The sequence below is a fragment of the Perissodus microlepis genome, chromosome 2 (assembly GCF_051167445.1).
Source record: "Perissodus microlepis isolate ML-2025 ecotype Zambia chromosome 2, ASM5116744v1, whole genome shotgun sequence".
Lineage (NCBI taxonomy): Eukaryota > Metazoa > Chordata > Actinopteri > Cichliformes > Cichlidae > Perissodus > Perissodus microlepis.
The window spans coordinates 20,443,520-20,468,716 of NC_140462.1; the positions used below are offsets into that span (position 1 = coordinate 20,443,520).

The 25,197-nt window shown below is 41.2% G+C and overlaps 2 protein-coding genes across 2 annotated transcripts; one reads left to right on the forward strand and one right to left on the reverse strand.

The window, feature by feature from the left end:
* Nucleotides 1–7,676: 7,676 nt before the first annotated feature.
* On the reverse strand, nt 7,677–17,100 carry LOC146392712 (histone-lysine N-methyltransferase set-1-like). Its single transcript, XM_084952034.1, has 5 exons — nt 17,025–17,100; nt 9,279–9,404; nt 9,033–9,195; nt 8,721–8,913; nt 7,677–7,805 (listed from the first exon to the last, which is right to left on the reverse strand). The coding sequence occupies exons 1-5, from the start codon at nt 17,098–17,100 to the stop codon at nt 7,677–7,679; spliced, it is 687 nt and encodes a 228-aa protein (XP_084808160.1).
* Nucleotides 17,101–22,003: 4,903 nt separating this feature from the next.
* Nucleotides 22,004–25,197, forward strand: LOC146392713 (uncharacterized). Its single transcript, XM_084938821.1, has 5 exons — nt 22,004–22,040; nt 23,020–23,661; nt 23,798–23,865; nt 24,373–24,416; nt 25,146–25,197. Exons 1-5 carry the CDS (start codon nt 22,004–22,006, stop codon nt 25,195–25,197), a joined length of 843 nt encoding a protein of 280 aa, XP_084794947.1.

Below are 25,197 nucleotides of genomic sequence, written 5' to 3' on the forward strand. Positions count from 1 at the left end.
GGGATTGAGCAGCATTTTTATCTGGAAGACATATAAAGTAGTAGTAGTTAAAACAAACAAAAAACCAAACAAAAAAAAAACAAAAAACATTTGCTTGTTAAAAGAATGGATGCTACCCTGTCCTAACTTCTGAAATGTGTTGCTACCATCAATATCAAAACGAGCTAAAATTCTCTTTGAAAATTTATCAAATTTCTAAAATGAGACAACATTTAGTGTTCCACTGTGAACAAAAGGCTGAATAAAAAGTTGAATAAAAGTCTCTTGATGCATGCTCAATCATCCAGGTAAGTAAATCCCAAAACGTTGATTCTGTTAATCTGGACGTAGCGTTTTCAGTGGGAGAAACATTTTGTCACTCATCCAAGTGACTTTTTGCCACCACTCTGCAGTTTGCCATATGTTGCAAAGTGATGAAACAATAGACTTCAAGAACCTTAAAGCACAAACATCTAAGTGACAAAACATTTCTCCCACTGAAAAAACTACGTTCAGAATCAACCTTTTTACTTACTTACCTGGATAATGAGAATGCATCATGCAAGCACCATAGTATGTCACATGAAGTAGTCTGTAGACAGGCCTCACCCAGTCATTAAATTTTTTGTCAGCTATACAATTAGCCTTGAGCTTCTGAGAATAATAGACTACGCATAATGGCTGTGATGTGATGATTCCGTCAAATCCCTAGAATTAAAGCAGGAAGTCTACTTTAACACATATGGATATTGTTTGATTTTAAAATCCATTGTGGTGGTGTACAGAGACAGAATTGCAACGAAATTACAAAGAACGTGTCCATAAGCTTAGAGAACCAACTGCACCCCTTACCTTCAGAGGGAGCAGCAGTCTCACTTGCTGCAGGCATTGTGAGTGGTCCTTCATCTGCTGATTACACAATTTGATTAAGTTTTAATATTTGTAACAAACATTTTATCCACAGAAACCAAGCTAGTGGTAACTTAACACAATCTACAGTGTCTTGGAGCTGCGCTGTGTTTGTGGAATCAGCTACTGCATGTACAGGCTCACTGGTGCCACACGCCGACGTTGTGAGTGCTGTGTCATCATCATCATCTGATTCACTCTCACTGTCCTTTGTTTCAGCATCACTTAATGCAATTTCATCTGAGAAATTGTGGGAAAAAAAACAAAAACAAAAAAAACCCAAACAAACACAAACCCCCCAAAAACCTCACATTACCAACGAGATATGACAAAATACAGAACAAATACTGGAAATTATAGTACATAGTTTTACTATTTAAGGCCACCACTCTGCAGTTTGCCAAATGTTGCAAAGTGATGAAACAATAGACTTCAAGAACCTTAAATCATGGACATTTAACAGAATGGTCTGTGCTTTTAGGTTTTAATTCTGTTGATAAAGCATAATATTCAACTACTGCCCTAATATTTGCTCCTTTCAATACAAACCTTCAATTTCGATCTCATCCAGTGATTTCCCCTGGATCTGGGAAAGATGTCCTTTTTCCAGTGTTAAAAGCAGTTTGGAAATCTTGGCCAGCTGTGTTGTGGGAACTGGTAATCTGTAGAATTCGCGGTGAACGCGGATATCATGACCCAGGAAATCTGCAACCTGATCAAGTTTGTTGTTTTTCAAATTAAGGACTTGTGAGCGTGTGGCAACATGTTTTCTGAGCTGTGTCGATCTTAGATACTCAGGCTGCTTTGCTCCACACTGGTGTGCATGAACACGCAAGGAGTCCATTCCTCTGTAATGACTAATTGATCGGGGTCTTGCAAAGAGGTAGATATTAGTGGCACAAATACCACAGTCAGGCCTCCTACTAACCAGTAGTGACAGAGCATCCAGCATGCTTGGTGTTAGAAGAACTGGAACATTTCTGTCCCTTTTTCCCATTATTTCTATTCTACAGAAATAGTTAGTCTCTGTTCCATTTCTGAGAGCCCCGTGGCAACATCTGTGTGGAGTGCCGTTTTGTCTCTTTCAAGAAAACTTTTGAGGCGCATCTTTGAAACCTCTCCAGAACGTCTTTGATTGAACACAATGATTTGTGAGAGTGTAACTTGTGCAAGTTGGGCATAATTCTGAGCTGTGGCTTCGTTCTCCAAGCTGCAAAAGGCACTTTCTGCAGATTTTTGAAGGTAGTGATGGAGAATCCGAACATCTTCTGTAAAGGGCAATGTTGATGGCTTGTTAAACTTTGCCTCACTCAATGTGTTCAAGGCACGGTGAGACACCATCTCGGACCATTTGGAGACATACAACTTCTTGAACGCATCAGTGGACTTGATTAGGGCTTCATCCTCTGTCATGAGGGCACGACAATGGATAATGTCAGACATTTTATGCAGTGTATGTCCCAGTTTCAGCGCAAGGCTTGGAGTTTTGTATGACAGTGTCTCTTCATCAAAACCTGAAACTTTCTTTACTGCTTGCACAACTCTCTGGAAGTTAGCAGGCTTAATAGATTCTTCCATGTTATGCACTGAGAATTCTGTACGCAGACACAACAACAAACGTCCCGCTTCACGAAGCTTCTGTCGTATATAATCATACTTTGTAGGGTGTTGTCCATGTTGATTGTAGAGGGACTGGGCAAACTGAATAACAGTAAAGTCATTTCGCACAGCTGAGGCAATCTCATCTTGTTTCATAACAGCAAGAACCTTCCACACTCCACTTGACACCTGCGGATAACACTGAGACTCCAGAGTTAAAGCCAGGCCGAGTACTTTGGTCCTTCCAGGTTCTTTATCCGTGTCATCTTTTGGTTTGTTAGGACATCTGCGGACATGTCTCCAAAGATCCTTGCGAACATACATCCCTTGACAATAAAAGCAATGAGCAAACTTTCCCTCTACTTCTTTAATCTTGGGTCTTCTCTTCACTTTCAGTGGTCCCACTCCACCATGCAAAACTGCAGCATTATGCTTACAATTTCCCTTATTTCTCAATTTCTCTAACAGGCTTTTACGCTCGTTTGAGTCTCTAGGCAGGGAAAATGCATGCACAACATCAGGTGCCGTTTTGTGCGTTTTCAGGTGGCGGGAAATTTTAGCTTGTGGTTTGCCACAAAAATAGCAGTAATTTCTTTTACTTAAAGTCATTTTTTCTGATTCAGTTTTGCAAAGCTCACTTTTATCTTCTGGCTTGTCCTTTGTCAAGTTGTGGATTAAATTCGTTGAATCTGATTGTTCATGCGCTTTGGAGATGTCATCTTGGCATAGCAGACCTTTTGATGTGCTTGGCAATAATGAGATGTCTTCATCTGAATCTTCATCATATGACTCTGAATCTGGCACATATTCTTCTTCTGATATGCTGTGGTTGCCATCATCATCGCTTGATATTTGATCCAGAACTGAATGTGGCAATCCATCCTCCCCTGAATATTCAGAAATTTCTTCTTTCTGGAATGTAAGAATAAAAGTTATTTTAATTGATCAATACTTTAGACGGGTAAAAAATAAACTGAAAAAAAGTCAAGCCAAATATGAATGGGATACACACCTGTGTTGACTGGTGACAATTCTAATTTGCCAATTTTGCAAGGCAGGATTTGTGCCAGACCCCTAAACAAACTGAAACACATTTTGATAGACTTAATTTAGCTTTGCAGTTCTATTTAAGTGAAGTAGTTTTTTGTCAAAGCATTGCAGTAATGTCAAATGCTGAAAAAAAAAAAAAAAAACTGTTCACACTTAAGGATATTTTAATGACTACACATACACTGCCTCCAGATGCCTGTATGACTTCCCTACAATGCTTGGGCATGCTCGGGATGAGGTGGCGGACGGTCTCCTGAAGGATCTCCTCCAAGACCCGGACTAAAGCATCTGCCAACCCCTGGACAGTTTGTGGTGGATGGAGTGAGACATGATGTCCCAGATGTGCTCAATTGGATTCAGGTCTGGGGAACAGGCGGGCCAGTCCATAGCATAAATGCCTTTGTCATGGAGGAACTGCTGACATACTCCAGCCACATGAGGTCCAGTGTCGTCTCGCATTAGGTGGACCCCAGGGCCAAACGCACCAGCATGTGGTCTCACAAAGGGTCCGAGGATCTCATCTTGTTACCCAATGACAGTCAGGCTCTCTGGCAGGCACAGAAATGCCACCCCACACCATTACTGACCCACTGCCAATATGATCATGGTGGAGGATGTTGCAGGCAGCAGAACGTTCCCCACGGCATCTCCAGACTGTCACGTGCTCAGTTTGAACCTCCTTTCAGCTGTGAGGAGCATAGGGTGCCAGTGCCGAAGTTGCCAAACTTTGCGTTTTCTGGCAAATGCCAAACATCCTGCATGGTGTTGGGCTGCAAGCTCAATCCCCATCTGTGGACGCTGGACCCTCAAGCAACCCTCATGAAGTCAGTTTCTGACCATTTGAGCAGACAGATGCACATTTGTGGCCTGTTTGAGGTCATTTTGCAGGGCTCCTCTTGTTCCTCCTTGCACAAAGGTGGAGGTAGCGGTCCTGCTGCTGGGTTGTTGCCCTCCTATGGCCTACTCCACATCCAGGTAGCACCTCCATGCTCTGGACACTACACTAACAGACACAGCAAACCTTCTTGCCACAGCTCACATTGATGTGCTACGCTAGATGAGCTGCACTACCTGAGCCACTTGTGTGGGTTGTAGACTGTCTCATGCTACCACTAAAATGAAGTCACCGCTAGCATTCAAAAGTGACCATAACATCAGCCAAAAAGCATAGGTGCTGAGAAGTGGTCTGTGGTCACCACCTGCAGAACCAGTCCTTTATTATGGTGAATTGACTATAATTTCCACTTGTTGTCTACTCTATTTGCAAAACAGCATGTGAAACTGGTTGTCAGTGTTACTTCCTAAGTGAACAGTTTGATTTCACAGAAGTGTGACTGACTTGGAGTTACATCGCATTGTTTAAGTGTTCCCTTTATTATTTTGAGCAGTTTATGTTATGGAATGGGGAATTGAGGACAATCCCAAGTATACCATTTTTACAAGGTCCTGCACCAATGAGGTAATACTACATTTCTTTAATTAGACGTGACCACCCACTGATTAAAAAGGGAGCAGTGTTCATTTCAGCTAGTCTTAACTTGTTGAACTCTATTAATGCTTTTTACTGTATACTGTACCTATTCACTAAATGTCTCACCTTTGCACTTATAGCCAAGCCACTTGAGGGAGGAAACCGGTCCCACACACTGAATGCACTTGTCCAAAGATGATATTGTTGTGCACACCAGACGATGATTGTGACACTGTTAGCAAAATATTGCAACATTTATTTGTTTTGGACAGTTGGAAGGGTGAGGTGTTTTCAATTCAGTTGCAGATATCAACTAATACACTTCATCCCAGTATAAAATTTGAACGCAATCGACCTCTTCGCTTTTTTTCTACTGGAACCATTTTACTGGGACTAGGGGAATTGATTCTTTCACTTTGTTGTTATCTAGAATAGCAAATTGAGTTAAAACACTGCAGCTTCTTAAAAATGGCACTTATTTGCTTATCCTTGCGGCTGGAACCTATTCCAAATATGATGGGTGTACAATGCCTCTCACCCGAGTTGTATCTGGCAACTACAGCTTCCGCCCAAAGACATCCAGTTAGTGGGGTTTGCTGGACTGGTAATTCTAAATTGCCCATAGGTGTGAGTGTGGTAGAGTCTGTCAATGTGATACCCTGCGACAGCCTGTCACTCAAATTAACAACTGATTCCTTTGCAATCATCCATCCTCTTCCACTTATCCTTATCAGGATTGTGGGGTAGCAGGTTTGGGGCCTATACCAGCTACCATAGGGCAGTACAACCCGGACAGATCACCAGTCTAACATGGACGGACAAGCATTTGCATTCACACCAAAGGGCAGTTTTGAATCACCAGTTAACCTAACCCCATAAGCTACATCTTTGGACTGTGGGAAGAAGCCAGAGTACACAGCCAGAGAGAACCCATGCACTACAGCAGTAAAAAGTGCCTAAAACAAGTTAAGAAGTTGTATAGTACTATCTATCTTAATGTTCAAGCCTGAGTTTCAAACCATTTCAACATAGAAACAAAGCACATGCAGTCAGTTCTGCATGCTGTAGGTCAAACTGTCAAAAAATAAGAGAAGACCCCTCCTAAAACCAGAGTGATGTCACCATGAAGCAAACTTTGACGGAGTCCCCCAATAACAGTGTGGTCCTCCTAAGTCACATTTGGGTGGTTAACACACACACACAGACACACACACACTCAGATGTTATCCAGACTTGCACTTTGAAACAATGAAAAGGACCTGCAAGCCACGGTCCATGTAAATCACATCACACCCAGGTGACTGCCAAACACACACACACACACACACACACACACACACACACACACACACACACACACACACACACACACACACACACAGCATCCATAAAGAATGATGATAGATTAAATTATTAGTTCATTAAGTGGTATACTGGATTATATTTACCCTTTCAGGCTCTGGATGTTTCAGGTCCAGATCATTGTTTGGAAAGCTGTTTGGTTGCGGCTTTAGGCAGCTCACAGTCTTCTGAATCTGGCTGGTCTCAGTCTTTGTGTGTAACAGATAGAGAATGAAGACAAAAGAACAGTAATCTGACAGTTACTAAAAATGCATCACTCAAGAGGATAAATAAACCATTTCACTATCGGCAAACAGCGTAAGGTACACATCGTGCATGAGAAACATTCATTAAAATCTGTCCTAGGTCAATGTTACCTCTTCAAAATCTTGCACTGAAGAAGAATGCATGGCTTCTGAGCCTTGCTGAGGCATTTCTTCATCAAGATCCTGCAACAAAGAAAAGATGGCACAAAGATTAGACCAAGTGCTCTTCTTGCAACAGTACTGGGCGGGCCTGTGCTTCTGTTTTTAATTTGCATTTGTGGGGGGGGGGGCTTTCCACTCAAGAAATGTTTTCTTCTGAAAAAATACTGGCTACAATAATTAACAACTGATTCCTTTGCAATCATCCATCCTCTTCCACTTATCCTTATCAGGATTGTGGGGTAGCAGGTTTGGGGCCTATACCAGCTACCATAGGGCAGTACAACCTGGACAGATCACCAGTCTAACATGGAAGGACAAGCATTTGCATTCACACCAAAGGGCAGTTTTGAATCACCAGTTAACCTAACCCCATAAGCTACATCTTTGGACTGTGGGAAGAAGCCAGAGTACACAGCCAGAGAGAACCCATGCACTACAGCAGTAAAAAGTGCCTAAAACAAGTTAAGAAGTTGTATAGTACTATCTATCTTAATGTTCAAGCCTGAGTTTCAAACCATTTCAACATAGAAACAAAGCACATGCAGTCAGTTCTGCATGCTGTAGGTCAAACTGTCAAAAAATACGAGAAGACCCCTCCTAAAACCAGAGTGATGTCACCATGAAGCAAACTTTGACGGAGTCCCCCAATAACAGTGTGGTCCTCCTAAGTCACATTTGGGTGGTTAACAGACACACACACACTCAGATGTTATCCAGACTTGCACTTTGAAACAATGAAAAGGACCTGCAAGCCACGGTCCATGTAAATCACATCACACCCAGGTGACTGCCAAACACACACACACACACACACACACACACACACACACACACACACACACACACACACACACACACAGCATCCATAAAGAATGATGATAGATTAAATTATTAGTTCATTAAGTGGTATACTGGATTATATTTACCCTTTCAGGCTCTGGATGTTTCAGGTCCAGATCATTGTTTGGAAAGCTGTTTGGTTGCGGCTTTAGGCAGCTCACAGTCTTCTGAATCTGGCTGGTCTCAGTCTCCGTGTGTAACAGATAGAAAATGAAAATACAGTGCATTTTTGAAGAGGCTTTTGAAACATTAAATAAACTGTATGAGAAAGATAAGTTTCAAGCTAATGTCTTTAAAATATTCACTGTCATGTATAGAGAATTTAAGGTCCTATGATGAAGAGAAAAATAGTCCGTGTGATTTCTTTAATCTTTTTTAAGCCATTGCTAAAGGAGTAAAACAATCACCTGTAGCAGCAATGAACTATCACTAGGGCCCATTTATCTTCAAGGGACAAAATTTAAACTGAATCTAACTAAAGAGGCTAGAATCACATTAAACATCAATCACTATTAAAATTTAGAAACCGAAAGCCATTTTTTATTTCTGCATACCTGCTGATATTTTTTTAGTGCTTTTAGATGGCTTTGATGTGGCAGCCATCACAATTGTCTGTTTTCCATTAGTACCTACCCCTGTTTTTCCAGTAGGTTATAGTACCATGTAGTTTTTTCAGTAACTACTGCACCAAGGTTCCAAGTGATCCAAAGTGATCAGAAAATTTGACATAGACCGACTGAATGCCACCAGGTGGCTGGTCAATGGTGTCACTCGATAAGTTATGAGTGCGCCTCCTTCATGAAAATCCAAGCCATCATTGAAATGGCGACCAAAATTAACAGCGTGATCCCTGAATTGAACACTAAAGTATAGACTGAGCAGCAGGCATTTTGTCACCTTGACGTCCATGCTTGCTGTGGCATTTATATCACTGGATGCTCGGCTGCATTGCTATAGTGACCCCAGGCACAGTAGGTGATACTCAATTTCAGTGGAAAACTAGATGCCCTAAGTCACGTTAAGCCAATTTGAGTAGGTACAAATGTAAAAATGGCTTACGGTATGCAATTTATCAGTTCCAAAAAGTACAATTGTAGAAATACCTTGCATCTCCAGGGCCAATCCGAGTCACCATAATTGTAGTCTATTTCTTCGCCTGGACTTATGTCCCTGCTTGCAAATAAGCATAGATGGGGCTTTCCATTGATATTTAATATTTTCATCTTAGCACTTGGACTGATGTGGCTGTCGTTGACAAGTCTGCCTAATGACCCATCTTCTTGAGATGCATCCACACTGTAGGGTTAGGCAAAAAAGTATTAGCTTAACTAGTTTTTGTTAGGAAGCTTTTTTTTCATAAATCAAAAGCAATGTGTAATTTAATCTTAATCAAACTACACTGATATAATACGCACCACCAGAGTTTTCCATCAAACTTGAATTCAAACATGAACACCTTCAGGCTGTCATGATAAACTCTGTGTCTCCGCTCACATTCTTCTTTTGTTATGAGTTTACCTCTGTATTCCAAAAGGAAGTCTCCTTTTTGGAATGGAACAGTCGTGAAAATGCCCCGACCTGAATTGCAGAGGCATACCAAGTGAGTGACAAAAGACAAAGTGACAAACTCCAAATCTAATCCAAACTAAAGACCAACTTACCTTTGAAGGCATTTATGTAGTGGATATCAAGTCCCAGTTTGTCCCTTCCAGCAGAAACATGACAGACTGCATCCTCCCGTGGAGGAATGCGTCTCCTTCGCATGTTCTCCTGTACGTTTTGATTGCCTGTATTACCAAAGCATATAAAGTATTACGATTATCGTCATCATTGTCATCATCATCAGTAGTAGCAGAACTAACAGTAGTGTAGTTTACAGCATAAACACAGCTGACTTATTCATAGTCCTAATTTATGCCTTCTTTTAAAATGTTAAAGGCCTAGTTCTCAAAATGGCGACATGTGACATTTCTGTAATGGCGACTGCAGAGAGTGATACAAGTACTGAGAAAGCTTAGGCATCAAAACTGTAAGAAGTTTTTTCTTCAGGCATATAAATAAATACACGACTAAATACACTTATACCCCTTGCTTTTATTTTAGGGCTGTCAGCAGAATGGACAGACATTGGACAAACTGCCCGAAATTAGCTGACAGCGACATCAGGGATTTTGACTCAGACTGCGCTGGTTTAATTGTTAATCGCGTTAGTCGCGATGTCGGCATTAACACGTTTAAGCCACAATAATGCTTTAACACCGAGTAAATCCTAACACGGGTTAGCCCGCTTTATCGCATTGACGCGGTTAGTCGTCAGCACTATTTTATTTACTCAATGACAAACGCTGAGGCCGTTTTACTTCTTCAAAGACTAACTAACAGTCCATAAAGCATAAATTAAACCAGTTTAATATAGGCCTGTGCACCTATAATTTCATATAGTATTAAAGTCATGGTGCATTTTACATTAAAAAAGGCTTACCTTTGTGTTTTTAATCCGTCTTCGTATTGCCGTCGACATATACTTGTTAAAGGGCATGCGCGCGAAGTTGTGGCGCCGTTTCCTGTAGGTACCGCCTATATATATAGCCTACCAATCACAATGACTTCCGGCCGTGTGTATTTAAAATGTGTATTAAATTGCAGTACTTACACACATCCACTCTAACTCGAAACGTCGCTGTGCAATACATTGGAATACACAAAAATCAGGTGAGGGGTATAGGTGGACTTTTAAGAAAATCAGAAAATCTTTTAATTATAGTTTAATAAATGAATTTACACTACAGTTTAAGCAAATTGACTATGTGCACGTTAGCATATGCTACTTCCGGTGCGGAAACTCCTGTGGGGAGCTTTGTTTCCGGTGTCCTATTCGCGCCTGGTTTACGGTCCAAAACAAGTTAAGCAAATGAATGAATCAAGCGGCGATTTACATTTCTATAGATGTCTTGGGCATTTACCCAATATATCTGTAAATGATGTTCATCGACTTGTCGATATTTTTCCCCCGCGCCTCAGAGCAAAAGAGAAAAGGGATTCAAATGTTATATTTCTCAGCTGTCCCTCGTTTATCGCGGGTGTTATGTTCTAAAAATAACCAGCGATAGGTGAAATCAAGTAGGCAATTTTATTTTTTGACGGTGCAAAACGTTTCGTGGACATACAGTACTGCAGTCACACTGCTAGCGATCGATGCAGCGATTCTGTAGTGTACAGGAGAGACGTCACGGAGGAGATCGTCTGCAGCGATCAGGACGCAGGACACAATGTGATGTAAAAAAAAGCATGCAAACTTGCACTAAAAAATCTGCGAAACAGCGAGGTGAAAGGTGAACCGCGTTATAGCGAGGGACTGCTGTAATTTTGGAGGTAAGCCACAACATACCCTTCGTAAATACTAATGTATAGAAACCGTTACCAGCAATCATTCATTTTTTGTGTGGCTTTTTTCACGGTTTGTTAACATGCTGTGTAGGTGTGTACTTGACTAGCTGATATCGACATAACGGGAAACATCTGGTTTGACTATTCTTCACCTGTAGTTTGAATGCTGAACATTTGCCTGTTTCAATCATAAGACCAGTCATTATACAGAGATGTGCTTCTGAATGTGGACGATGTGTCTTCTGCATGCAGTAATGCAGTTCTGCTTGTGTTGAGTGATGTAAACAACTGATCGATCTAAACGCTTTAAACGTCAAAATTGATCATTAGATTTTTTATGACACAACAGCGGTGAGTGTTCCCACCTTCTGCTCTTTGTAACTTAACGCAATCTTTCCGTTTTCGAGTTTTGGACATGATTTTGGAGTATATCTTCGCAGTAGCAATTGACCGCAAAGTAAAGCTACCGGAAATGCACAACCCCACATCCGGTCTCAAACCAGGAAGTTAGCATTGTCTCGTGCACATAGTCAATACAGGTCAAAAGATAAATAATGACCTCATAAGAAGTAGAAAAAATTATTATTTAGACACTTAAAAATGCATTTACAAGTCATGTTTTAGGGTGACACATGAATACACAGCAAAAAGTCGAAATGTCCCCGGAGCCCAGGTACAACAAGAACACTTATTTTATTTATGGGTTTTACAAATACACAATCATGGTTCATTCTGGAACCAAGTAAAATAAGTCAATTAAACAAAAACACAAAAAAATTATAAATTTTCCTTGATAGTTTTCCAAGGGCTAACAAATGAACTTTTAACAAGATGAGTAGAGCCATTTTTTCAAAAATTTTTTTATCAGCAGCATTGTTATTACATCAATATTTGAAAGTGGAAACTTTATAAAGTCTGGTGGTTAATTTTCGGAGGTGCATGATTTTCTTTATTTCAAAAGCAACTGGCTATTTACTACATTCATCGTTGATTCTAGTGCAGATTTCAGTTGTTGGAACTCGGGGAAGTGTTTTCTGTGCATGTTCTCAGTTATTCAGGTCATGGTAGAAAGTGACTGGAGTTTGCGGATGATCTGATATCCTCGCGTCGATGTTGTTCCCACGTCATCATAATAAATGTTGTTCCAGGTTCAACATTGCAAGTGACCAATCACATTGTTGTGACGTCATACTTTTGCAAGCCAAGCGATTCATTCATTTATGAAATTCCAATGTTGCAAGGACAATATGTATAATGCTTACCGTTTATGAAAGAACTAAGTTCCTGAAATGCAATGAATTCAAATTGCTGGACAGAGGCGGTTTCTTGCAGGTTAAGTAGATTTTTTGGGGGGGAAAAAGGTGTTTTTTTTTCCAAAGTCGCAACAGTATGACGTCACAACAAAGTGATTGGTCACTTGCAATGTTGAACCTGGAACAACATTTATTATGATGATGTGGGAACAACACCGACACGAGGATATCAGATCGTGCGCAGTTTGCACTGGTCATGTAGGAACACAGATCATGACAATGAACTCAGACTCCCCGGCTGGCGGCGATAATGCAAAACAAGTCAAATTTATTAGGGCTGATGTCCAAAACAAAACTAAGACAATCACACAAAAACAAAGGGAAATAGGAAACCCCTAAGAAACCTGAACTAAAAAAAATAAAACTAGAGATGCTAGAAAACAGGAACACAAGGGGGAGACTGAAACAATATATACACAGTGTATAGTGTGGTTAGGAAAAGTGGAGACACATGGATACACAGCTGGAGCAAATAGGCATAATAAAACAGGGGAAGCAAAGCTGAACAACAATGCACACGAGACAAGAGACTGTCACAATAGGGAAAGGAGGGAGGAGACAGAGACAAGACTAGGAAAACAAAGAACATCACTCTTTCTGATGAACAGAGAGAGTGACAAAACAAACAGGAACTAAGAAATAAAAACATAACAAACCTGGGTCAAAGACCAAGGACCATCACACAACTTTTTTGAAGACATTTCATATCCCGCCCAGGAGGCTTCTTCAGGTCCAAAATCAAGTGTTGGAAAGGCTCGGGTATTTAAACTCCAGTGGTGGTTGTTCTTTGAGAGGGTCACTGATCAACCATCAAACATGTGTCTCGTCACATGAGCCATGGTGTGAAAAAAGGAGGTTTCTGGTGAAAACACTGTGAGACTTTGGTTCACTCTATCATGTGGGCTATTGAGGTCAACTGAAGCAAGATGTGCATGTGAGTTGAGGCACCTGGGAAGGGATCTCAAAACTGCATTATAGGTAGCAGAGAGTTGGCATCATAAGCCACCCCCTCTTTTCAATGATGGTCCTTCTGGAAGAGTGCTCAGAGAATGTGCAGACCAGCTGACAGATGCCATCACTGACATCTTCAACCTCTCCCTGAGCACTACTGTTGTCCCAACGTGCCTCAAGGCTACCACCATCGTTCCCGTGCCAAAGAAGTCCTCAGTGTCCTGCCTCATGACTACCATCCTGTTGCCCTCACACCCACTACGATGAAGTGCTTCGAGAGGCTCGTCATGAACACCTCCCTCTGCAACTGGATCCTAGACTTTCTGATGGAGAGGCCTCAGATAGTCCTGATCAGCTACAGCATCTTGAACACCACCACACTGAGCACTGGAGCCCCTCAGGGCTGTGTGACAGCCCATTGCTGTTCACTCTGCTGAGTCATGACTGTGCAGCAATGCACAGTTCGAACCACATCTTCAAATTCGCCGATGACATGACTGTGGTGGGTCTTATCAGCAAGAACGACGAGTCAGCATACAGAGAGGAGGTGCAACAGCTAATGGACTGGTGTAGAGTCAACAACCTGTCTCTGAATGTGGACAAAACAAAAAAAATGATTGTTGACTTCAGGAGAGCACGGAGAGATCACTGTCCCCTTAACATCGATGGATCCTCTGTGGAGGTCATCAAGAGCACTAAATTCCTTGGTGTCCACCTGGTGGAGAACCTCTCCTGGTCCCTCAACACCAGCTCCATAACAAAGAAGGTCCAACAGCGTTTTTCCTGCAGAAGCTGAGAAAAGCCAGTCAAAAGACTGGAATGACACCACACACGCACACTTTCAGACACCAAGTTAGTGTCTCAGTATTTTGCACATTTCCATTGTAATGTTTTGTGTCTGTATCGTCCTATTCTGTCTAGTGTTGCACTGTCTTGTCTTGTTTATTTTGCAATTTTTGCACATTGCACTTTACGTAGTCTTGTGTTGATTGTGTGTTATATGTCATATGTAGCACCATGGTCTCGGAAGAACATTGTCTCGTTTCACTCTGTACTGTACCACCACAATATATATATATATATATATATATATATATATATATCAGGAAGGAGTCAGATTCTTTTTCATGGCACTGTAGATATAGATGTTGTAAGCTAATGCTTCATTGAAAAAGACGAGTGAGCCTAAAAAGGTTAAAAAGTTTAAGGTATGCTCTGTTTAACCCAGTGAACCCCTAAAATGGAATGGAAGTATATGTTTTCTTTAAATAATAAAAATAAAAATGACACATTTTATTATTGACTTGATTTAACCACTTTGCACCACTCTGACAGGAAATCTAACCTTAAAAATGTGACACTTAATCAACTTAATCAATTGATTCAATATGTCTCATTTAACAAAACTAAATTGTTTGCACTTATCAGATTCTGTCAAAAAAATAATAATTCTAAGGTAAGTTCCTAGTTAATCACAGCTAACATGTCCACAAGACCTCTGCCTTGCCTCTATGCAGACCTCTCTGTGTTGACAGCATTCAAATGGCCAGTAGATTAGTTAAACAGAGCCAGATCTAGAAGGCCATGTGGGTCACAGTCTCTTCATCTGGCAGTTTTTTCACTGCCAGAAACTGCCCTATCTCTGCCCTCAGAGTGAAACAGGACAGCATAGGGCCCTGGCCAAGCGAACAAGTGTAACTGTGATAAAACACATCTGCTTTTTCTGCTTCCAGGTCTGAGAAGAGCTGGCTCAGATGTATCTGATTGAGTGCTTTTACACAAATAGAGTTCCCTACCTTAATGAAAATGGTCATGACATGTCATGCATTATGGACTCTGGGTTTATTGATGAATAATGCAGCAGGGTTTAATCAAATTGCCTCTGAGCTTGCTTACCATCCTGCCAACCTTATTTCCTCTGTTTTTCTCCTTGATGCTCAAAACATCATGTTTTTCTTAATCCATTAAGTTGACCAATTAAGGTGTTCCCTATTTTCTGTCATAGGACATCACATAATTAACTTGGTTTACAACTTTCCATCCATCTATCCATCCATTCTCTTCTGCTTAACAAATTCAAGGTTTTGTATTCCAAAAACTGGGATGCTGTTGAATGTGGAAATGTTGAAAACAAAACAAAAAAACAAAAACTCAATACCATGTTTAGATATTTAAGTCACAATAAAATGCAGAAAAAAATAAAAATGTTTAAACTGAGAAAACATACCATATTAACAAAAAAAGCCACTTTTGAGTTTGCAGCAACAGCTTCAAAAAAGTTGGCACAGGACAATAATAGGTTGAGAAAGCAATTGGAACTAAAAGAAAACAGCTAAATTACAACTAATTAGTGTCAGGGTTCCTGGCTCGTTGACCTAGTGTTTTCATCCATCCATCCATCCATTTTCTTCAGCTTATCCAGGGGAACACCAAGGTGTTCCCAGGCCAGCTGAGAGATATAATCTCTGCAGCGTGTCCTGGGTCTGCCCCGGGGCCTCCTCCCGGTGGGACATGCCTGGAAAACCTCACCCAAGAGGCGCCCAGGGGGCATCCTTGTCAGATGCCCGAACCACCTCAACTGGCTCCTTTCGATGTGGAGGAGCAGCGGCTCTACTCTGAGCCCCTCCCGAATGGCCGAACTTCTCACCCTATCTCTAAGGGAGAGGCCAGCCACCCTTCGGAGGAAACCCATTTCCGCCGCTTGTATTGCTCTTTCGGTCACTACCCACAGCTCGTGACCATAGGTGAGGGTAGGGGCGTAGATCGACCGGTAAATTGAGAGCTTCGCTTTTATGCTCAGCTCTCTCTTCACCACTACAGACCGGTACAGTGTCCGCATCACTGAACAAGACCCTCAGATACTTAAACTCCTCCACTTGGGGCAGGGTCTCGTCTCTGACCCAGAGTGGGAACTCCACCCTTTTCCGGCTGAGGACCATGGCCTCAGATTTGGAGGTGCTGATTCTCATTCCCACTGCTTCACACTCGGCGGAGAACTGTTCCAAGGCGAGCTGGAGGCCATCACCTGATGAAGCCAACAGGACCACATCATCTGCGAAAAGCAGAGATGAGAAAGCCTTCCGCCACTTGGCTATGCCTAGAAATTCTGTCTATAAAAATTATGAACAGAATCTGTGACAAAGGGCAGCCCTGGCGGAACCCATCACCCACTAGGAATGAGTCCGACTTATTGCCGGCTATGCAGACCAAGCTCTTGCAACGGTCGTATAAGGACTGAATGGCCCGTAGCAATGGGCCAGACACCCCATACCCCCCGAAGCACCCCCCACAGGACCCCCCACAAGGGACACGGTCGAATGCCTTCTCCAAGTCCACAAAACACATGTAGACTGGTTGGGCAAACTCCCATGCGCCCTCGAGTATCCTCGAGAGGATAAAGAGTGTTTTCAGTTCTGGACATTTTGTCACTGTTTATTTTCACATGTATGTTTCCTGTTTTATTGTGTTGGTCATCTGTCTGTGTGCATTATGTTTAGTTCTATTTCCTGTGTCATCAGACTTTGTTCAGCTGTGTTCTCACCTGTTTCCATTCATCATCATTATCCAGTGTATTTAAGCCCTTAGTTTCCCTCAGTTCCTTGTCTTGTCATTATCAATTTCATATGTGTGTTTTCGGTCCAGTCCGGTTGTTCAGTTTAGTTCAACCTTTCATGTTCTATCCATCCTGTCTTTATAATAAACATAATGCACAAAGCATTATGCATAAAGCCATATCTAATCCCTGAGTATCAGCACATCTTCGAAGGTAGTCGGCTGGCTCTGGGGGTTCCTTAAAGGCACCATACTCCTCCTCCTGCTGCTCCGTCTGCATGCGAGCCTCCTTGCTGATCTCTGGCTGATCACTCTCCCGCCTCTCCACTCTTCACTTGTCCGCCTACCTCCTCACTCACCAGCTCTTCTGTCTCGGTGTAGCTTAGCAGCTCAGCCTCCTATCTCGGCTCGTTGGTGGCTCAGTCATCCAGTCACTCCACTGTCTCCGCCAAGAGGAGGTGAGGCTCCGATCATCGCCACTCTTCTCATGTGGAACAGTTCCCCAGGGTGAGTCAGATTTTTTCCTGCTCATCACAAGCCAAAGACTGCTGTTCAGTCTGCTGACTATTCAAAATTCCATTAGCCCAGCAAAACCTACGACTGTTTATTATCAACCAACTTCAATAAAAACTGTCATTATAGACATCTACACCTCAAAATCTGATCACTTCTCTCATCCTGTATTCGTCCCAGAACCTGTCTCTCGGCCTGTTCCTGCTTGCAGGATGGCTTGTACCCTGCCTACCCCTGCACCCCTGGACTTTGTTCTGCTAGCCACAGCTCGTCCATAATGAACACCATGTTCGAACGTAAGTGTGTCTGGCACCAGAATACACTATAGGGTGCAAGTTGGTAATTAATTATATAGTCACATTGTCACGGTCGGACGGTCCTCCCTAGGCGACTTGGGTTTTGGTGTGTGTTTTTTCTCCTGTTTCTCCTCTCTCCCAGCCGTGGGGTTTGTTTTTACGGAAGTTCACGCTTCCGGAGAGGGCGTGGCCCGGACGGAGGCTCCTCCGCACGGCTGTCGACTCACCTGCGCTTGTTTACCCTGCCAGCTGCTTCTAATCAGCCTCCATCTTAGAGCTGTAGGCGGTCGGACACGCCGTTGGGGCTGAAAGCTGACAGCTCACAGACTCCGATGCATCGGCGGGTCCGTGCTTTGTGTTTGCGTGTTTTTTCTTTGCGCTAGATTCTGAAATTGCAGTTTTGTCTCTCTCCAACCAAGATTGACTGAACCAGCAGCAAAAGAAGATCCAAACTACGCTTCACATTTCACTTCACATAAACATTGTCATGAAACCCCTCTTACTTTTGCTGTTTGCTTCCACCACAGTACTTCAAGAACAGTTTCCCATCTAAAAATCTCTGTTTTCCGCATTATTCGTTTACTTACTTTTACACAAGTCTACCATTTTGTATAGTGCTGTCGACCGCTGTGCTTTTTTTTTTTTTTAATCTAACTGACTTCAGAGCAGAAAGCCTCATTTCTGCTGTTCAATACCGAAGAAATGCAAACTTTTTAAAATTGTGCAAAATTGGAAAATGCTTAGCTGTGACTCTAATTAAACCTCTGTAACTTTGCTTTGCTTCACTACAGCAGCATCAGGTAATGTTTATATGTTGATTCATGGTTTTCTTCTGTTTTTATTTTTAAAATCTCCTTCATGTTTTCCTGTGTTTTATGCTCTGTTACTTTGACACAAAGGCATCTGCTGTGATGCTTACACCCCTGATAAAGTCTCACAAGTGTCAGCTTTCTTTTTATTGATATACAAATATGGATATGTATTGATAAATGATCAGAATTATAATATTATTGACTGTCTGAGGAAAATTTCCCCGATTCAAATAGAATCGATCGAATCATGGATCGAATCGGGACCTTGTGAATTGGAATCGAATCAAATCAGTGACGATACCCAACCCTCCATATTCGTCTTTCACTTCTGTCACCTGTGTTTGTCCTTACCTTTAACCTAAAAATGTCCTATCTTCTTTCTTCTAACTCTTCATCACTTTACACACATCGCCCTTTTGGTTCAGTGCTAAAGTATAAGTGAAAAGGGAACCTCTTACCATATCCTCAGTGGACCTTTATCCTTCTTGTCCTTTTCTGTCTACATCACATCTCAAATATTTCCCACTCCCACCCTCCCTGCAGACACTCTCTCTCTCTCTCACTCACACACACACCTACACTCACACACATGCAGTTTTTTAAGTCTCCATCTCTGCTGTCTTACTTCCCCAAAGTCAAATTTTGTTTTTTCACACTTCAAGGCCAGTTGTTCCTCCAGAAATAATTCTACTCCAGCACAGTTTGTTTCCCATTAACAGCACAGCCTCTGCTTTGCTAGTGATCCCCAATGTCTTCTGTAACCTTCATAACTGAAAGGGGAAAACCTTGCAGAAATGTCTGATTTATAAAGAAAACAGCCTGAATTTATTGAAGTTTTAATGATGATGATAATGCACTTTGATTTTTGGAAGCCTTAAACTCCATATCACTATGTACCCTTTAAACTCGGTCAAAAATAGAAAAAGTTAAAAGGTCAACAAAGGTCAAAGGAGAATAATTCAAAACAGGAAAATAAGTTTCCCCACGTACTACCCTGCTTTTCTATTTCTTTCCACCTCCACCCATCACCTACAATGTCTTTCCCTCCCTTACTCCTTCAAAGCTCAAGGTCGAGCATTACTCAAAGATACTGTTGGTTTTTAACAGTTAGCCTCCCTTCAGTGTATTTGCATTCAACTGAAATTTGAATCGGTGCCCATGTGGGTGTTAAAAGGAATAGGAGCAGATATAAGTAATGTGCTCCCACACAGTAACAAAACTTTAAGTGCTGAAGAAATTCATGGTGCCAAAGCAATTCCAATAGTCATATATCAAAGGTGGTCTGCTGACTTTAATTGGAGAACAATTCTTTTCAGAGAAGATAGAATATGACTAGCAATTGCATAGAATTGCATGGTTCACACATATCCTTTTGATATGTTTAAGCCCCTGGTTTATTTGAAGACAGGAAAAAGTCAGATCTCTGAAGGTTATTTGCAACCCGTTCTCACTCCCGACGCGTAAAATACTGACGATTTGTCACGTCCCTTAACTTCTCATGCTGACGCTAAAGGTACCCTTCCACGTTTTTATGCGGCGCTGTGGGTTGTCAATTCATTCCAATATGAACCCGCTCGCGGCGATCAGAGACGCTTCGAGCAGAGGCTCCAGCCATCCATTTACCCCAATAATAACCCCGTCATGGCGAAACATGACGCCGTGAAGCACAATCTAACTGGAGAACCAGGGACCCTCTCCGCGAACGGGTTTTTCTCCCTAATTTAATGCTTTCTTTTAATGACATCGTTAACATTTCTCAACAAAAACACATGAAAGTATCACTGATAATTCAACAATAAAATCGCTTCATGTTGTGGCCATCACACAGTGTTTTCCAAAGTGATTCACGATCTGAAAGTGCGCAGATTTAACGTACATAATCCTTTGTTAGGTTTATTATTTTCATTTCACACGTAAAACACATTTATAGATTCATTCACCACTCCTGTTAGTTTTGGATGCGCTCGGCTCCAACCAATCAGACCAATTTACGCAGACGGCGCACTAATCCCGTAACTGCGCACTACCCATAATCCTCAACCGCCGTTGCTATGGAAATGAAGATAACAACAGCTTGGTGCTACCCGTTATTCCCTTATTTACTCTAAAATAATAACCAGCGATAATACGAAAATAAACTGGCCCAGTGTTTAATTATGTAATTAAAAATTGCAAATTATTTTTTTTAATTTAATTTAATTTTTTACAAATTGCAATATTTATCTACAGCGTGCCTTCAGCGACACGTCAACAGATCTTAAGCAAGGCGATTGGATGGTTTTTACTGCAATGCATCGTGGGAGTTGTAGTAAATGTATCTTTCAACTCACGGTCCTGCAGTGAATTTTTCGACTCGACACGAGGCAGATCCTAGCTAAGTAAGTTGTGATAAACTGTGGGTAATTTGCATGTTCACTGAAATATTAATTTCAGTGATATTAAACTGATATTAAACTTGAAATGTTTTCACAGAGCAGTCTGTGTACCAAGAGAACTACTTCTGCAAAAGTTTATTTAATTTTTTTTGATGTATTCTCATGTGTAAGACACTTGCTTGGCCACCCAGCTAATGTTAGTACTGCTCTATTTTAGCAATGTATCTTTTCTGTAATCAATTCAGTTTTTTTTTTTAACCCTATTCACGTAATTAACTCAATATTAACGACTTTAATCTCGTAATTGATTTTTTTTTTCTAAATATGGTGTAATACTGCCTCGTAATATAAGTTATTTCTTTGGTCATAAATTATTTTTGTAATCATTTCACCCCTACATGTTCCATTTTCATTTGCAGAAATGACAAAGCCAAAAACCAAACCATGCCCTTCCTGTCAGGCTCCAAACACCTGCAACAGGAAGACATGCAGTTGATGCCTGGGCAGCCTGAACGTAAAGGAGGGATTGAAAAAAAAAAACAAGAACAGTTTAAAAACAGTAACTGGGCTGCCTCTGTTAAAAAAAACAGAAATGCGAGCAGGGTGGTTAATTCAGCCCAGTTGTCAGTAAGTTTAAAAGTTCTGATCTAATAAGTGGTTGGTCTGCTAGACAATTCTTTATTAATCACAGTTGTCAATGCTTTCTTGTATATCATGAAGTAAGAAACTAACAAGACATGTATATACACATAAAATATTAATTTATAAAAGAGCATAAATAGAAAAGTTATTCACATCAGAATAACATCATCACACTAAAGACATCAAACTAGAAAAAACTTGTTAAAAACTATTTTTATTTAAGCTACTTCTGATTTTTAATTTAATCGGCTATTAACTGAGAGACAAAACATTTCAAGATGGATTTTATCATACATTTACAGGTTTTAACTATCAACAACAATAAAACAACAAAGATGTGAAACTTAAAGGTTTGTTATGCATCAATTTGCTTACATGAAAGACTGGCTGCATGTTTTTCTTTGTTGTTCTTGCAGGTTTCAAAACTACATGCCCTGGGCTACCAGCCAATTCTGTTTCTTGGACAGTTTGACCGTAAGGGCCGTATAGTAGGGGACGTGATCACTCACATCGAACCAGCGGAAGGTGCTGCACGTGACATCCTCATGAAGATGAGGAAGCTTTATGAACACCTTCTGAGAAGTAAGATATGCTTTGTCCATTATCTGTAACCAGGTGTCCTTATCAGGTAGCCTATCCTAGCTGTCTTTGGGTGATACTCATGGTACACCCTAGATAAGAAGGCAGATCACCACGGGGTACATAGAGACAAACAAGATGGTGAGGATGAGGATAGTTAACAGTCACCAGCTATTCTATTCTATTCTACTCTACTCTATTCTGTTCTATTCTATTCTATTATTCAGCCAAGGTTCAGACCAGTAACCTTCTTGCTGTGAGGTGACAGCTGCCCTACATGTCCTGTTGCTAACATGAAAATAGTGTTATATATGCCTTATTACCTCCCCATGTGGCGTTCACATCACCAAAGCTAGCCATACTGAACCTCTGGTGTTACCCACCTGAACAATTTTGTATGTGTGTGTGTGTATAGTATGGTCTTTCACACTCATGTATATACAAATGTAATTTTAAAAATCTCCACGAAAACCAGACCTGATAATTCTCTTCGAGACTTTCTAGTATAACAAATGTTATATAATGTTACCAATATGAACACCAAGATTCTTAAATAACTTATATACTTCTTAAGAGGTTACCTGATTACCTCCCTGAGGTAGTTAGCATCACCATTGTACAAAACTCTTAAGTCACAGTACTAGCTTGAAGTGTTAAATGTTATGCACTACAAAGTCAGGAAAGTAGTGTCATCAGAGGAAAAAAGTCATTAGCTATCTGGATTTATAGTCACACTCATTAATTTATTAATGTACAATGTAGAAAAGCACTACAGATGTCACACTACCCTAGAGGGCACTTGTACTGAATGATTTGGGTCAGTGAGTGTGTGAGATGAGTTATTTGATGCCAATATTTACAAGTTGTAACTTTAGTAAAAACTTAACTGAAAACATGCAAATCACTACTTATTATGTGTTTATGTGTACTGTACATTTTTTCAACCCATTTTAATGAATGTTTAATATTTAAAATTTTTCAGAATTACAAGCTTCACCTCCTGCTAAAAGTTCTACACCAGCAGCTGGACCATCCTCTGCTGACAGTGTCAATGCTGGACCAGTCCCAGACCCAGAGGCTCTAAACGAGGAATTTATTCTTCGTTTAGAGCCTGTACCAACATCTTCCCTCTGTCAGCCTCCTGCATCCTCCTCTTCATCTCTGCTTCCTCCTGCATCCTCCTCTCCATCTCTGCTTCCTCCTGCATCCTCCTCTCCATCTCTGCTTCCTCCTGCATCCTCCTCTTCGTCTCTGCTTCCTCCTGCATCCTCCTCTTCGTCTCTGCTTCCTCCTGCATCCTCCTCTTCGTCTGTGCTTCCTCCTGCATCTTCCTCTCTGTCTCTGCTTCCTCCTGCATCCTCCTCTCCGTCTCTGCTTCCTCCTGCATCCTCCTCTTCGTCTGTGCTTCCTCCTGCATCCTCCTCTTCATCTCTGCTTCCTCCTGCAACCTCCTCTTCATCTCTGCTTCCTCCTGCATCCTCTGCTTCATCTCTGCTTCCTCCTGCATCCTCCTCTCCATCTCTGCTTCCTCCTGCATCCTCCTCTCCATCTCCACATCCTGCATCTGCCTCAATTTCTACGGTGTACACCTCGGATGTCCCAAACAAAAAAAGGACAAGGAAAGGTTAGACGTTATGGTATTGTAAATGTACGAAACACATGACAGGTTCGTTAAGTTTGTTAAGATTTCTTTTCCTTAATTTTTGCATTTTCTCCAGTTTTACAGACCTCATGTAAATATTTCATTTGTTATTTTTCAGAATGCCGAAAACACCGTACACAGAAGATTTTCAAATATGAAGAGATAGTAGACAGGAGAGTTGTAAATGTAAGTAATTTAGCCTGCTGTTGTGCAGATTTGTTTGCGTCTTTGGACTTCCCGGATTTGAACTGTGCCTGACTGACTATCCATAAGCTTTTGTATTTGATGAATCTACACTAATTCAACCACTGAGTCAGGATTTCACTCCAAATAGGACATTAAATAGGAACATACCACCTGATACGACCTGGTCGTGCTGCCTTCCTGATGTTTACGTTCTTTAAAGTCCTCCTGACATCATGCTCAGGAGTGATTGATGTGGAGGTGCTCCTTCCCATTCAGTAACATCTGCTTCAGTTAGTTTTGCTTGTGAGCCACAATGTAAGCAATGTCACTTTGCTGACTTGCACTCGATGCTGGCAGTGCAAGCATTGTAGTGGTTCTTATGTTTTTGTAAACTAATTGTATAATATATTGAGCCATTCAATAGTACACAAATGTTTATAAGCTCCTTTTTGTATGCAACTTGCATGTCTTTCTGAATTAATTGTTTGTTTATATCATGTTTTTCAGGAAAAAGAAGAAGTTAAAGTCAAGTGGAAGCCCTGCTCATCATGGTATGTAGTAACAACTTTGCTGGACGGGAACAGACATTCATACTGTTGATAAATAGTTATCACCTCAATTTGAATTCATGTATTTGGACTAAATTGGGAGCTTTTAGCTGTCAATATGCTCTTCTGTGAGGAGCTTGATAGGTGTCCACCTCCAAAGTCCATTATGAGTTTTGGAGGTGGACATGGTCAACACTTTTAAGAGTAGGCATAAGACTTTACTTATTTATAGAGCTTATAGTTAGGGCTGGTTCAGGTCAGCCCTTAGTTATGCTGTAATAGGACCAGACTGCTGGGGGTTAGTGTCCCCCCCCCCTCTCTCTGTCTGTCTCTTTCAGGGTTATGCACGCTCAGTATTGGTTGAAGATGCAGTCACGTCTCCTTTTACTGAAAACTCTCCCCCTCTCCCTCACCACCATCTGTAAACATACATGTCTCAGTAATGCAGTTCATGCATGTTACTAACTAAACTTCTTCCCTGGAGTTTCTGTGCTCTCTCATCCAGCAGGTTCTGAAGGATCGTGGCTGCTGCTGTGGTCCTGCTTGATATCTACTACATATATTATTACTCTCTGACTTGATTTGATTAATTTATATTACAATGAAGGTGTATAAAGCATGACATGAATACAGAAGATATTTCATCCTAAAAAATTGTCATATGTCACAACCTAAATTATCCTATTTTGTGTGTGGTTGTCGATGTTGTTTGTTATGCTTTTCTCCTGACAGTGGCAAAGTGTGGGATGACACATGGGAACCTGCGCAGTTTTACACAAAGTAA